We start from the raw sequence: 12,892 nt of genomic DNA on the forward strand, positions 1-12,892 counted from the left end.
TTCGAACAGAATCAAAATCTATAATATCTAATATTCAATCAACTATCACAAATTTTACCCCAAGTCCTTCCTAGGAAAGTTCAGCATGGACAGCCATCTCATGAGTGTCACCAAATCACTCTTATCCCTCACCCCAGGCATGATGCGACAAATATGTTCAATGAATGAATAAATCTTTATTTGCGTCAGCCCCCGGGCATACCAACAGAACAACAATACAATATACAAAGAATAAAAATAAAAAGTCCGTTATATAAAATACATTGTAGGGTTTTGAGTCAATAGTCAAATAGTGGATCTTATTCTAATTGTCCCAGCTTTGCAACCCAATTCAAATTGCAACCTTTGCTGTCTCCTGCTAATTTTGATCTGCCAAGAGAAAGGAAACTCTAAAGATGGTATTAAACACCTTGGCCAAGAACTTGCAAATCACAGTTCTTGGGTACAGTGGTGCCTCGCAAGACGAAAAGAATTCGTTCCGCGAGTCTTTTCGTCTTGCGATGTTTTTCGTCTTGCGAAGCATGGTCCGTCGAAACTGTGCCTCTTCAAGCGGCTTTTAAAAAAAAGCACAAGACGTTTTCGTCTTGTGAAGCAAACCCATAGGGAAATTCGTCTAGCGAAGCAATGCAAAAACGGAAAACCCTTTCGTCTAGCGAGTTTTTCGTCTTGCGAGGCATTCGTCTTGCAGGGCACCACTGTACGTTGTAGGAATTACTATGGGGCACCAGATGTGGCAAAGAACCCAACTGCAATTCTCACCTCATACAAACTAAGGGCTCCTAAAATTAAATCTGTATACAGCAACTACTATAATTTGCCCCCAATGTGAGTTCTTTGATGGGAAGCGAGGCGGGCCCTGTGACTGAAGCTCTTCCCATTCTTGGCACTAAAATAGTTTTCTCTTGCTGTGAATTCTTTGATGGATCCTGAGTTTGGCCTTCTCAATAAATCTCTTTCCACATTCCAAGCACTGATAGGGTTTCTCCCCTGTATGAATTTTGTGATGGGTTGTGAGATGGGCACTCTGGGTGAATTTCTTTCCACATTCCAAGCACTGATATGGCTTCTCCCCTGTATGAATTCTTTGATGGACACTGAGAAGGCCTCTTTGAATGAAGCTCTTTCCACATTCGAAACACTGATATGGCTTCTCCCCTGTATGACTTCTCTGATGGGAAGTGAAACTTCTTTTCCAAGTGAAACTCTTTCCACATTCCAAGCACTGGTAGGGTTTCTCCCCTGAATGAATCCTCTGATGGACACTGAAATAGCGTCTGTCAGTGAAGCCCCTGCCACAATCTTGGCACTGATAGGGTTTTTCCCCTTTATGAATTCTCTCATGGGAAGTAAAATTGTTCTTTTTTCTGAAGCTCTTGCCACACTCTTGGCACTGATAGGGTTTTTCCCCTGTATGACTTCTCCCATGGGAAGTTAAACTGCGCTTTTTTCTGAAGCCTTTGCCACATTCCAAGCACTGATAGGGTTTCTCCCCTGTATGAATTCTGTGATGGATTGTGAGATGGGCGCTCTGGGTGAATTTCTTTCCACATTCCAAGCACTGATATGGCTTCTCCCCTGTATGAATTCTTTGATGGACATTGAGCCGGCCTTGGTGACTGAAGCTCTTTCCACATTCCAAGCACTGATAGGGTGTCTCCCCAGTATGAACTGTTTGATGGACAGTGAGCTGGCTTCTTCGAAAGAAGCTCTTGCCACATTCCAAGCACTGATATGGTTTTTCCCCTGTATGAATTCTTTGATGGACAGTGAGCCGGCCTTGGTGACTGAAGCTCTTTCCACATTCCAAGCACTGATAGGGTGTCTCTCCGGTATGAATTGTTTGATGGACAGTGAGCTGGCTTCTTCGAAAGAAGCTCTTGCCACACTCCAAGCAGTGATAAGGTTTCTCCCCTGTATGAATTCTCTGATGGGAATTTAAACTGCCCTTTTGACTGAAGCTCTTTCCACACTCTTGGCACTGATAGGGTTTCTCCCCTGTATGAATTCTCTGATGGACAGTTAGATTGCTTCTCTCCCTGAAGCTCTTGCCACATTCCAAACACTGATAGGGTTCTCCCCCTATATGAATTCTCTGATGGACAGTGAACTGGCTTCTTCGAAAGAAACTCTTGCCACACTCCAAGCAGTGATAAGGTTTTTCCCCTCTATGAATTCTCTGATGGGAATTTAAACTGCCCTTTTGAGTGAAGCTCTTTCCACACTCTTGGCACTGATAGGGTTTCTCCCCTGTATGAATTATCTGATGGACAGTGAGCTTGTTTCTCTCCCTGAAGCTCTTTCCACATTCCAAGCAGTGATAGGGTTTCTCACCTGTATGAATTCTCTGATGGGAAGTGAGACTTATTTTCCAAGTGAAAGTCTTTCCACATTGCAAGCAGTGATATGGTTTCCCCCCGGAATGAAGTAAGTGATGGGAAGTGAGCTGGGTGCTCTGACTGAAGCTCTTTCCACATTCAAAGCATCGATAAGGTTTCTCGCTCGAATGAATCCTCTGATGGACAGTGAGCTGGCGTCTGTCAATGAATTTCTTTCCACATTCCAAGCAGTGATAAGGTTTCTCCCCTGTATGACTTCTCTGATGGGTAGTTAAACTGCCCTTTTGACTGAAGCTCTTTCCACACTCTTGGCACTGATAGGGTTTCTCCCCTGTATGAATTCTCTGATGGACAGTGAGCTTGTTTTTCTCCCTGAAGCTCTTTCCACATTCCAAGCACTGATAGGGTTTCTTCTCAAGGGGAGTTCTTTGATTTGAAGTGGAATGGGAGCTCTGACTGAAGCTCTCTCTGCACTCTGAATATGGATATGATTTCCCTACTGTGTGGCTTTTGTCGTGGTCTCCTTCGTTCTTCAGCTCCAATTCATCACCACCTGCAACTGAGAAAGAAACAGATTAAAGCCTCAGGAAGCGATGGAACCACCAATTATGGAGCAGTGCTAAATAATGCTTGTGACCCAGGAAGAACTGGAGGGACTTAGATGCGAGGTCTTCCTGCAGGGAAGATTCAAAAAGCCTGGTTATTTTCTGGGATGGATTTTGTTTGGCCCAATTATGGGATCTGTGCCATCTCTAATGTCACTCGTCTCTTAAGTCAACTAAGGTCAGAAAGAAGCAAGAACCAAAACAAAAAATCTGACAAAAACTACTTGAACTTCCTGAATCACTTTGAAGCCTACATTTAAGAAAGCCTTGGGCAGTTTAGAGGAGCCTGGGAAAAATACGGAGGGGTATCTTATCTCCCCCAGAGGCTCTTCAGCTGAGCTCCTTTCCCCCTGCTCAGCACCCTACACCTCTGGCAGCCCTGGCCCTATGTGGGGAAGGAGAGGGGTCAGCCTTCCTCCTCCTCCTCTGCATCTGGCCAGATGGTTCCCAGCCCTGCTGGAGTCATGGCTGCTTTCCTGAGGCCCTTCCTCTGCTGCTGCCCCTAGAGATGGGAGGCTGTGGGGCTGCAGACAGGCCAGCCCTTCAAGAGGAAAAGGGGAGCCATCTTGGAGGGGGGTAGGCATGATGATGATGATGTTGATGATAATTGTAATAATTTTATTATTTATAACCCGCCCATCTGTCTGCGTTTCATGCTTTGAAAAGGCAGAACTGGAGGATGAATATTCACAGGGAAAACAGTTAATACTCTTCCATCCAAAGTTTTCAGTGGGAGTATTAGAATACCAGGGGCTGTGGGTGCTGCTGTTGACCCCCATCAAAAAATCAGAGGTTCCTCCCATAGAGATATGTCTTGAATTTCAAAGCAAATAGGATGATCCAAGAGGAAGCCTTACCGAGAGAGTCCAAGATCCCACGATTCTCCTCCGTGACTTCCTTGTGCAGAGCTCTCTGGCAAGGATCCAGCAAAGCCCACTCCTCGTCTGTGAAATGCACAGCTACATCTTCAAAGCACACTGGACCCTAAAAGAAAAAGAAAAAGGTTGTCCTCTTAGACAACATCAAGGTGAACAGTTACACTTTGCTCTGTTGTCTTCTGCCTCTTAACTGATGTTATGTTTTAATGGGATTCTTCTTCTGCACATTTCATTATGGACACATCCCCATTCGCCACATGGAAAGATCCCCTTCTTTCCCTGTGTGCTGTTCTTGCGAGGTGTGGAGGACCCTCCTGATGCCCTATAGACAACTTCAAAGTGTTCAGGGGGGCAATGACAGGGGGATGAGAGGGGGAAAGCCCCATTGTGCGACTGATGGGGTAATCCTGGCCACTGTTTGGTGTGGTGTGTAAACTGCCTAGAAGCCTATTTTAGCATTCAACCCTTCTTTCCTTGGCGGTTCCTCCCACCTTTCCTCTGTGTCCAACCCGTCCATGACATCCTCTTTCCCCACATGGCTCCTTCCTCCTACCTGCTCTGGTTCCACAGGGGCAGCTTCCCCTTCGCCACCAAGAAAAGATGGAGAAACAGGTCTTGCTGGCATCGTTTGGTCTCCTACAAGAGAAAAAGGTAAGTGCATGCTTCACTCAGAAGGAAAACTACAGGTGGGCCTTCCAAAATTAAGAGTTGCTAAGTAAATTTGGACATTTGTACCCATTTCACATATTAGTTGTGCAAAAATATATCACCCTTTCTCTGGGCTCTTGGCTTCATGTGTCTTCTCCAAAAAAGATGTAGAGAACTCACAAATTAGTTTCGAAAACAACATAATGTGATAAAATGGGGGAGAAAAACTCCTTCCTCCTTCCTCCTTACCCAGTTGCCTCTCTCTGGAGTCCAATGGAGTTCTCTCTACCTCAGAGGAATCCAGACCCATTTCTGGAAACTGATCCTTCCCCTGCAAGAGCAACAAGCATTCAATAGAATTAGATTAGAACTGGAATGGCAAAGCACACAAACACTTTAGGGGTATCGGATATCATTCCTCGGATGCTTTCCAAAAAAAGGATGACAAAATTAGTAGAGAATTGGGGGATACTCTTCCTCAAGTTTGGAGCCCCATGAAATTATCCAGAGGAAAGTCTCTCTCACCTGCTGCTCTGCCTGACTCAGGAGGAAACCTTCAGCTAGGGCCACCGCTTGGGAACTGGTCTCTGCTCCACATTCCCTCACCCAGCTCTCCATCTCTGGTGGAAGGACAGCCAGGAACTGCTCCCAGATCACTAGGTCCAGCATCGCAGCTTTCGTGTGGGTTTCTGGTTTCAGCCACTGACGGCAAAGGTGGTAGAGTCGGTTGCAAACCTCTCGGGGTCCTTTGGCCTCCTGGTTGCAAAGCCGCCTGAGCTGCTGGCTCTGCACCTCTGAGCGGAGGGTGTCCTCCTCACCCAGGATCCTTTGGACAGACTTTCCCCAAATTCCGCCATGGCTAAGAATTTGGATGGAATGAAGTCTTGCTGCTTCAGGCCCAGCTGAGTCTTGCTCATCCATCTCTGTTCTCAGGACACGTCCAGGAAATCGAAAGACGTCCCTACGTCTTCTGCCAAATTCCCGTCTGTCCTAATGAGAGGTTTTAGCAAATCCTAAAAAGCAAAAATATTTTTCCGATATAAAACTGATACACAGTCAGGTGAATAGAAATGTTCCCTGGGAAAGCGTGGGTGAGTCTTGCTAAGAACCAGGGCTGGACTGCACAACAACTCAGACTGAGCTTTCCTTAAAGATTAAAGGGAGGGAGGAAGGAAGAAGAAGGAAGGAAGTCAGAATGGATGAGTGAGTCATCTGTACTAAGTGTAACTGGGACCCAGGGCAATAGTGGGGGTCCCTCCCACCTCCAAATGTCAGGGCACATTTTTTTCCTGCTTCTGCCTCATGTTGCAGCACTTGCAATCTCCCACATTCTCAAGACTCCTGGGGTGGGTCCCTCTTTCGTTATTCTGAGGGCCAGAGCTTCACCTGGCCAAAGAACAGGTGGGTGGGACCAAATAACTTGTGGGTGAGGCCAAAAGACGATGTTTTTAAAAAAGAGATATATAGGATTTTCCTTATTTCTGTGATAGTAACAATTTCATACTCTTCTTAATATTGTGATATACTGTTTTAATCTGCCATGGGAATTTTGGGTGATCATCAAGTAATTGATTATGATGATTGGGGTGGGGGAGCTTGTCACAGGAGAAGGAGAGACCAGCTAGAATCATCCCTACCTCTTGGCCTCCCTCATCTGAATCTCCTGCCTCTGGGTCTAGATTGCTCTCTGCCACAGATTCCCCCCGCTCACTAAGCCCCGTTACCTCTTCAGCTTCAGATACCTCCTCCTCCCTCTGACCACTCATCATTGCCCCCAGACTCCTCCCCTGGCCCAGAGCCGCCTTCCCTTGCGGGTTCCCCACTGGTTCCCCTCACCATTCCTCTGTGCCCACCCAGTCCATGCAGCTCCCTCCTTGCATCCTTTATTCTGTTATTACCAGGTTGGGCTCTGCTTTCCTTTTGGGTGAAGACAATCCAGCCTCCTGTTCTCTCAGGTGCCAACCTGGGGCATCTTCTGGGAAGCCCACTAGCAGGGCTGGAGCCCAGGGATAACTCTCTCCCCATGCACCTCCCAGCAGCTGGCATTCAGAAGCATGGCTGCCTCCAACTGTGGGGCCAGGAGCCATCGCTAGCCCTCTGCTCCTCCCTGAATTGGCCTCATTCTCTTCTTAAGCCATCTGGTTTGGTGGGCATCCCTTCCTCCTGTGGATAGGAGTTCCATGGGTCAGTATACCTGAAGGAGCGTCTCCACCCCCATCGTTCTGCCCGGATGCTGAAGTCCAGCTCTGAGGGCCTTCTGGTGGTTCCCTCACTGCGAGTGGCAAAGCTACAGGGAACCAGGCAGAGGGCCTTCTCAGTAGTGGCGCCCACCCTGTTGAACGCCCTCCCACCAGACGTCAAAGAGATAAACAGCTACCTGACATGTAGAAGACATCTGAAGGCAGCCCTGCTCAGGGAAGTTTTTAATGTGTGACATTTTAATGTATTTTTAATCTTTGTTGGAAGCCGACCAGAGGGGCTGGGTAGATCCAGCCGGATGGGCGGGGTATAAAATACTACTACTACTACTACTAGTACTAATAATAATAATAAACTGCACACTGTGACATGGAAGGACTTAATTTATTTCTACCTCCAAATGTGTCCATCTGGCTGCCACCTGCGTTAATGAACGTGACTGTTTCCTCAATCCCATCGGGATTCCTTTGCCTGCCCTTTTCTTCCTGACTCAAGGCCCCCCCCCTCCCCAAAAGAGCAAGTTGATGCTAAGGAAGAAGAGAGTTGCAGACCTCCTGATACTTGCAGCCCCCCTGGTTTTGCAGAGAGGAAGGGGGGGCAAAACCTCTTGGGGATCCCCCTGCAGGAGCTGAGCAGGCTCCCCATGGACCCGCCCCACATCTCCCCAGTGCACCCTAAGGCAGAAAAGAGAGGAAACTCACCAGGTCCCTGAAGGGAAACTGAGGCAGCTCCTGCAGAGGAGACGAAAGCCACCCCCCCTCTCTTGCAGGGAGGAAGCTGGGAAAGTGGGAGGGGCTTCTGCTCGGGAGGACCGCATCCCCACCTTATTTCCTCTCCTCTCTAGGAATGCATCTCAGTTCCTTTTAACCCTTGCAAGGTGCAGCAAACCAAGCTCACATTCTCTCTCTCTGATGAGCCCGGGAGGAGCCACGCGGATTGCAGGAATAAACCAGAATAAGGCAGGGGAGCTCCGTTGGTAGAACATGAGTCCCTTTGACCTCAGCGTCTCGGGTTCGAGCCCCGGGTTGGGCAAGAGATTCCTGCGCGGCCGCGGGTTCGGCTAGATGACTCTGGGGGTCCCCAAGAAGGATGACTCCCTGGCCCTCGTGGCTGGCCTTCTGCGCTGTTCCTTGGAGCCCTTGCAAAGCGGGGCTCCCCAGGCCCCCTTCTCTCTCTTCTTGGGGGACCCTCCTGGCTGCCCTGCCCCCTGGGGACTCCCCCATCTCCCCAAGCAGAAGAGGAAGGAGACTCACCGGATCCCAGAAGGAGCTGAGACAACAGCCCTCCTCCTCCTTGCAGGAAGGGATGGGAGAGAACCTCCTCCCTTTATTTCCGGTCCCCTCTAGGAATCCAGCTCTGCTCGTTTTAACCCTTGGCGCTCCGGGCGCCCCAGCTCCCCCATCTCTCCCTCTGCAAAGCCGAGGCCCGGGCACGGCCTGCACCCAGAAGGGGGTGTCTTATTTGGGGGACCCCCGGACTGGCTTCTGAGCTGCTCCCTCCCTCGGAAACCGGAGCAGGAGGAGCACGAAAGGTCCTGCAAGGACATCCTCCTGGCGGGCCTTTTCCTCGCCCCCAGCCTGGCTCTCATTTTGATGCCAACAGCACCTTGAAAGGACCGAGACCTTAAAACCGCACCTGCCTCTTCCCAAACCCATTTCCTTCCGCGTTACTCTCTTAGTTTCTCTTCCTGATACAGTGGTACCTCGGGTTACGAACTTAATTCGTTCTGGAGGTCCGTTCTTAACCTGAGGTACCACTTTAGCTAATGGGGCCTCCCGCTGCCGCCCTGCGATTTCTGTTCTCATCCTGAGGTAAAGCTCTTAACCCGAGGTACTACTTCCAGGTTAGTGCAGTCTGTAACCTGAAGTGTTTGTAACCTGAGGTCCCACGATAAAGCGAAATGTAGCCTTTTTAGCCTCGGGTGAGAAGAGCTTTGCGCCCGGGACAGGGAAAATGGGAGTCAACAGACACTCAAGGAATAGTTTCAGAGAAAAAGCTTTATTTCTACCATCCGGGCTGGTAGAAGGTGCAAGTGTGATAGATTCACAAAACAAGCACGAGTTCACAGCCATTTGCACAGAGCATATATTCCCCTTCAGTTCCCTCCCCTTTCTCCTCCCTCAGGAGTCCTGCCCCATGAGTTCCCCTGAGCATGAACAGAAAGCTCCTGTCTTGGGACTCTTTTGGACTCTTGGCGCCCTTCCCAGGACAGGGGGATGAGAAGCCAAGGGGGGTCGAGGAGCCTTGCGTTCAGCGTGTTCAAGATGTGTTACAACCGAATGAGATAAGAGTCAGTTCCCAGGCCTGAGTATTCTTGGCAATGACAGAGCCTATTCATTAGCCTTTTGAAGCTCTCTCGTACTGATAAAAGTAACGGTTTGCCTTTGCAACAGCATCTTGTGAGAAAGCAGAGGAAAACTTTAGCTGTGGATTTTTAGAAGTCAGAAAAGGAATTTTGGACAGTTTTGAGGCCTGATTTTGGGGGGGGGGGTGACTTCGGGCCTAGGTGGGGCACCTGTCCTCACCTCCTTCATTTTCCTTTTAATATTTCCTATTTTCCCAAATAAAGACAACCCTTGTGATATGTGGAAGCTCAAGATAAACTTACATATAAGTATTTTTAGCACCATGTAGAACTACAATCCATTCCGGAAGACATTTGAAAATTCAGGCGCAAAAGAAAACATGGAAAAACACGCAGCAGAAGATGTTCAGCGTCTGAGGCACGTTCGAAAACAGAAGCAATTACAATACTTTCAGGTTTTCGGCATTCGAAAACCGAAACATTCAGGTTCCAAGATGCTAAAAACCCGAGGTTCTACTGTATATCAAATAAACTTTGTATAGTATCCTTTAGATGTCACTACCGTTTTTCCCCCGCCTCACAATCAGCGATGGAAATGAGGATGGAAACTTTGTACGTGGGATGCAACATTTTATTGAAACAGTGCAATGGGATTCTATTCCCTCTTAAACGCATTCCTGCCCTTAGCTCTTCCCTTCATCTTGTTCCTTCCATCTTTGAAGGGATACCCTAGAGGACCCTAAAGCAAACAAACTTGTCCTTCTCTTGCTCCCTGGCCCTCGTGGCTGGCCTTCTGCGCTCTTCCTTGGAACCCTTGCAAAGCGGAGCTTCCCAGGCCCCCTTCTCTCTCTTCTTGGGGGACCCTCCTGGCTGCCCTGCCCCCTGGGGACTCCCCCATCTCCCCAAGACAACCTAAGCAGAAGAGGAAGGAGACTCACCGGATCCCAGAAGGAGCTGAGAGAGAATAGCCCTCCTCCTCCTTGCAGGAAGGGATGGGAGAGAACCTCCTCCCTATATTTCCGGTCCTCTCTAGGAATCCAGCTCCGTTCCTTTTAACCCTTGGCGCTCCGGGCGCCCCAGCTCCCCCCTCTCTCTCCCCCTGCAAAGCCGGCAAGGCCTGCACCCGGGGGGGGGGGCCTTATTTGGGGGAGCCCCGGACTGCCTTCTGAGCTGCTCCCTCCCTCGGAAACAGGAGCAGGAGGAGCACGAAAGGTCCTGCAAGGACATCCTCCTGGCTGCCCTGCCCCCTGGGGACTCCCCCATCTCCCCAAGACAACCTAAGCGGAAAAGGAAGGAGACTCACCGGATCGCAGAAGGCGCCACCGAGGCAGCACTTGCGGAGCAGAGAGAGAATAGCCCTCCTCCTTGCAAGAAGGGATGGGGGAGAACCTTCTCCCTTTACTTCCTGTCCTCTCTAGGAATCCAGCTCAGCTCCCTTTAACCCTTGGCGAGCCGGGCTCATCCTCTCTTCCCCCCTCCAAAGCCGGAGCTCCGGGCATGGCCTGCACCCGGAGGGGGCCTTATTTGGGGGACCCCCGGACTGGCTTCTGAGCTGCTCCCTCCCTCGGAAACAGGAGCAAGAGGAGCACGAAAGGTCCTGCAAGGACATCCTCCTGGCGGGCCTTTTCCTCGCCACCAGCCTGGCTCTCATTTTGATGCCAGCAGCACCTTGAAAGGACCTTAAAACCGCACCTGCCTCTCCCCGACCCCATTTCCTTCGGCGTTACTCTCTTATTTTCTCTTCCTGATACAGTGGTACCTCGGGTTACGAACTTAATTCGTTCTGGAGGTCCTTTCTTAACCTGAGGTACCACTTTAGCTAATGGGGCCTCCCGCTGCCGCCCTGCGATTTCTGTTCTCATCCTGAGGTAAAATTCTTAACCCAAGATACTGTTTCCATGTTAGCGGAGGCTGTAACCTGAAGTGTTCGTAACCTGAGGTACCACAGCGTGGCATCTTCCTTTTAATATTTCCTATTTTCCCAAATAAAGACAACCCTTCTTGTGATATGTGGAAACTCTAGGTAAACTTACATATAACTATTTGTATCACCTTGTAGAACTACAATCCCTTCCGGAAGACATTTGAAAACTGAGGCACAAAAGAAAAAAAGGAAAAATACACAGCGGAAGCTGTTCAACGTCTGAGGCGCGTTTGAAAACAGAAGCAATTACTTCCAGGTTTTCAGCATTCGAAAACTGAAACGTTCAACTTCGAAGACGTTAAAAAACCGAGCTTCCTCTGTATATCAAATAAACTTTATTTGTCTAGTATCCTTTAGATGTCACTATATAAACTTGCTTCTCCCACCTCACAATCAGCGACGGAAATGAGGATGGGAACTTTGTACCTGGGTTGCAACATTTTATTGAAACAATGCAATTAGATTCTCTTCCCTCTTAAACGCATTCCTGCCCTTAGCTCTTCCCGTCATCTTCTTCCATCTTTGAAGGCATACCCTGGAGGACCCTAAAGCAAACAAACTTGTCCATCTCTTGCTCCCAACTCCCTTTGGCGTGGGATGAACCAAGAACTCTGCTTCCTCATGGATACGATTCTTTCCTCTTGGCATACGCCCATAGTGAATAATCAGAGGACAGCAGAAAGGGAATCCTTGACTTAAGCTTCTCACAGAAGAAAGGAAAGTATTAAGTATGTGAATTGCTCATGTGATCAGAATTTGCTTCTACATCACCGGTTCGTGACCCAGGGGAGGGAATACTTGAAACAAAAACTCAGAACAAAGACAATGAGAACAAGCTCAGCATCCTGCAGGGAGCTGGTTTATTCAAGCTATTGCAATAGGACAGCCTGGCTAACCAGTTGTTCAGTAGAACGGCTACTTTGAAAAGGCTGCCAGGAGGCATGTTAGAAGAAAGATTATATACACAGCACACAAAGACTCATAAAATGCCACAACACTCTTCCACTTGCATCAAGAAAGGTTACAGGTCATGGGATGCCTGGCTTCATGCGGATATCGACTCCTCTGAAATTACCTTGCGGTGTCCCAGAGAGCCCAGGTCATTTGGGTCTCATATGTCTCACTTTGACACAATGCCCATGGCAACCAAGACTTCCATGGGACTGTTGACATTTCAATCCCATATCTGACTTCCCTGGTACCAAAAGATGTGGAAACCTTTGAGGAGATATGTGAGTTCTCACACGGATGCTAGTTCAACTCCTTCCTCTTTCTCTGAACATCACCTGCCCTTCTAGGGTCAGATAAGGCTGGAAGAGGTAGGCAATGTACACATCACAGCTTTACACAGTGCAGGAGGGTGGCATGGGGATTACAAATTGCAGGCATACAAAAATCATGCCTAATACATTCTATCAAAAAGGTTAAATGCAATAAGTACTAGGACACTTCGAACAGAATCAAAATCTATAATATCTAATATTCAATCAACTATCACAAATTTTACCCCAAGTCCTTCCTAGGAAACTTCAGCATGGACAGCCATCTCATCAGTGTCACCAAATCACTCTTATCCCTCACCCCAGGCATGACGCGACAAATATGTTCAATGAATGAATAAATCTTTATTTGCGTCAGCCCCCGGGCATACCAATAGAGCAACAATACGATATACAAAGAATAAAAATAAAAAGTCCGTTATATAAAATACATTGTAGGGTTTTGAGTCAATAGTCAAATAGTGGATCTTATTCTAATTGTCCCAGGTTTGCAACCCAATTCAAATTGCAACTGTAATGGGAATTGGGGTTGCTTGTTCGTAAACTGCAAACTGCTCCAAACTTTCCGTGGTTTGACAGCCCTTGAAACGCGACTGTCTTAGTCACTGGCAGAATCCGTCAGTGGGCAGGACCTAAATTTCTTCCAGCATAAAAGTTGCTTGACTCCAAGTCTCCGCCTAGATTCTCTGCGTGGAAGCCTTCTGCGCAGCGTGGGCG

The 12,892-nt window shown here is 48.4% G+C and overlaps 2 protein-coding genes and 1 long non-coding RNA gene across 4 annotated transcripts in view; 1 reads left to right on the plus strand and 2 right to left on the minus strand.

The window, feature by feature from the left end:
• LOC308590306 (uncharacterized protein) lies at positions 1 to 7,500 on the minus strand (the record flags this gene model as incomplete). 2 transcript variants are annotated; one of them, XM_081200235.1, is made up of 6 exons in its annotated part: positions 1 to 437; positions 694 to 2,895; positions 3,799 to 3,925; positions 4,373 to 4,455; positions 4,717 to 4,798; positions 7,368 to 7,500. In XM_081200235.1, 4 exons carry the CDS (start codon positions 4,775 to 4,777, stop codon positions 887 to 889), a joined length of 2,280 nt encoding a protein of 759 aa, XP_081056361.1. In that variant the 3' UTR covers positions 1 to 437; positions 694 to 886. The 2 variants fall into 2 exon arrangements, with proteins under 2 accessions (XP_081056361.1, XP_081056360.1); XM_081200234.1 differs by lacking the exon at positions 7,368 to 7,500 and adding an exon at positions 4,993 to 5,388.
• LOC308590627 overlaps positions 5,326 to 12,892 on the plus strand; it is a 24,578-nt gene continuing 17,011 nt past the window's right edge. The window contains exons 1-2 of the long non-coding RNA XR_014009813.1: positions 5,326 to 5,450; positions 10,269 to 12,636. This is a non-coding gene — a long non-coding RNA (uncharacterized lncRNA). The remainder of the gene's footprint in view (positions 5,451 to 10,268; positions 12,637 to 12,892) is intronic.
• The window catches only part of LOC308590296 (uncharacterized protein), a 37,162-nt gene continuing 36,770 nt past the window's right edge, over positions 12,501 to 12,892 (minus strand). Inside the window, exon 9 of the transcript XR_014009740.1 lies at positions 12,501 to 12,686. The gene's annotated coding sequence lies outside the window, so the exon portion shown is untranslated. The remainder of the gene's footprint in view (positions 12,687 to 12,892) is intronic.

The sequence above is a fragment of the Podarcis bocagei genome (assembly GCF_964188305.1).
Source record: "Podarcis bocagei genome assembly, chromosome: 7".
In the NCBI taxonomy this organism is placed as follows: domain Eukaryota; kingdom Metazoa; phylum Chordata; class Lepidosauria; order Squamata; family Lacertidae; genus Podarcis; species Podarcis bocagei.